The sequence below is a fragment of the Tursiops truncatus genome, chromosome 7, assembly GCF_011762595.2.
Source record: "Tursiops truncatus isolate mTurTru1 chromosome 7, mTurTru1.mat.Y, whole genome shotgun sequence".
NCBI lineage: Eukaryota > Metazoa > Chordata > Mammalia > Artiodactyla > Delphinidae > Tursiops > Tursiops truncatus.
The window spans coordinates 24,476,891-24,478,134 of record NC_047040.1 but is presented as its reverse complement, the minus strand read 5'-3'; the positions used below and the strand labels follow the sequence as shown (position 1 = coordinate 24,478,134).

The window sequence follows — 1,244 nt, the reverse complement described above, 5'->3', positions numbered from 1 at the left end:
ACAGGAAAATAACTCAGACCCAGTATTCAAGGAAGCTCCAGATTCACACGTTTTGCTTGATCTTCTGGACTTGAACTCCCTGGGAGTCCAAAACCAGATCAAAGACACATCATCAGTTCTACAGAGGCAGAAAAGTTAAACTTAAGTGGCTTTGGGGGTAGGAAGAGGGACTGTCTGCAGTTGGGCACAAGGGACCTACTTATGGAAAATATTCTAAAATTCCTCTGTAAGGCTTTTTTTTGGGGGTGGGTGGGAGGGAATGTTCTAAAATTGGGTTAATTTTAGATGATGTTAATTCCACACAACTCAGTAAATTTACTAAAAATCATTGTATTGTACACTTAAAATGGGTGGTTTTATGGTATGTATATACATTATACCTCAAGAAAGCTATTATTTAAAACAATTTTTTAGCCCAGTGCACCCTGGAGGTTGCCCATGACAGTGTTTAACCACATGTGTGGTGTGAACTTACAGGCATCACGTTGTGAAAAGATGGGGGCTGCGGTGACTCACGCAATCAGGAATTTCAACCTAGAGAACCGGGCGCAATGGGAAATCAGCAAGATGAAGCCCTTCCCCGCTCCCAGGCACCCCTCCACCAAGAACCTCCTGCGAAAGCAGATGAGCAGCCATCCAGAAATTAAGGGAGAAGTTGCTAGAAAAAATGACAAACTGCTGTCATTACTAAAAGATGTGTATGTCGATTCCAAAGATCCCGTGTCTTCTGTGCAGGTAAAGGATGGTGGAAAACGTCAGAAGCCAAAGGAGTTCAGCTTGCAGGAAAACCATCATGCTGACATGATGAATATTAAGAACATTCCCAAAGGCAAAATTTCCATTGTAGAGGCACTGACACTTCTCAATAATCATAAACTTTATCCAGACACATGGACTGCTGAGAAAAATAGCAAGATGTAAATTCTCTTCTTAAATATTTCATAACTTTTGAAGTCAAAAATCTTACCCCCTGAAGGCAAGAAAGCAATACAATCAAAATGAAGAGAATCCTGAAATTACTTTTCCTTAATGTACTCTGTGTCCCCGTACCCTGTTTATTTTCTCATTTTTAGCATATTAAATTATATAAATTTAAAAAATAAAATTAAAATAAATAAAAATTTTAAACAAACTAATAAAACATATAGATATTATGTTTCTGCTCTAATCAACCCTGAATCTCCAAGTTGGGCCTAATGAATTGATACTTGTTAACTAAATCTATAATAGTTTTTCACTACTGT

At 37.9% G+C, this 1,244-nt stretch overlaps 1 protein-coding gene across 1 annotated transcript; it reads left to right on the top strand.

Annotated features, from left to right (window-relative positions):
- Positions 1-495: 495 nt before the first annotated feature.
- Positions 496-921, top strand: LOC101337953 (NADH dehydrogenase [ubiquinone] 1 alpha subcomplex assembly factor 4-like). The gene has a single exon (XM_019938905.1). It carries the CDS (start codon positions 496-498, stop codon positions 919-921), a length of 426 nt encoding a protein of 141 aa, XP_019794464.1.
- Positions 922-1,244: the final 323 nt, after the last annotated feature.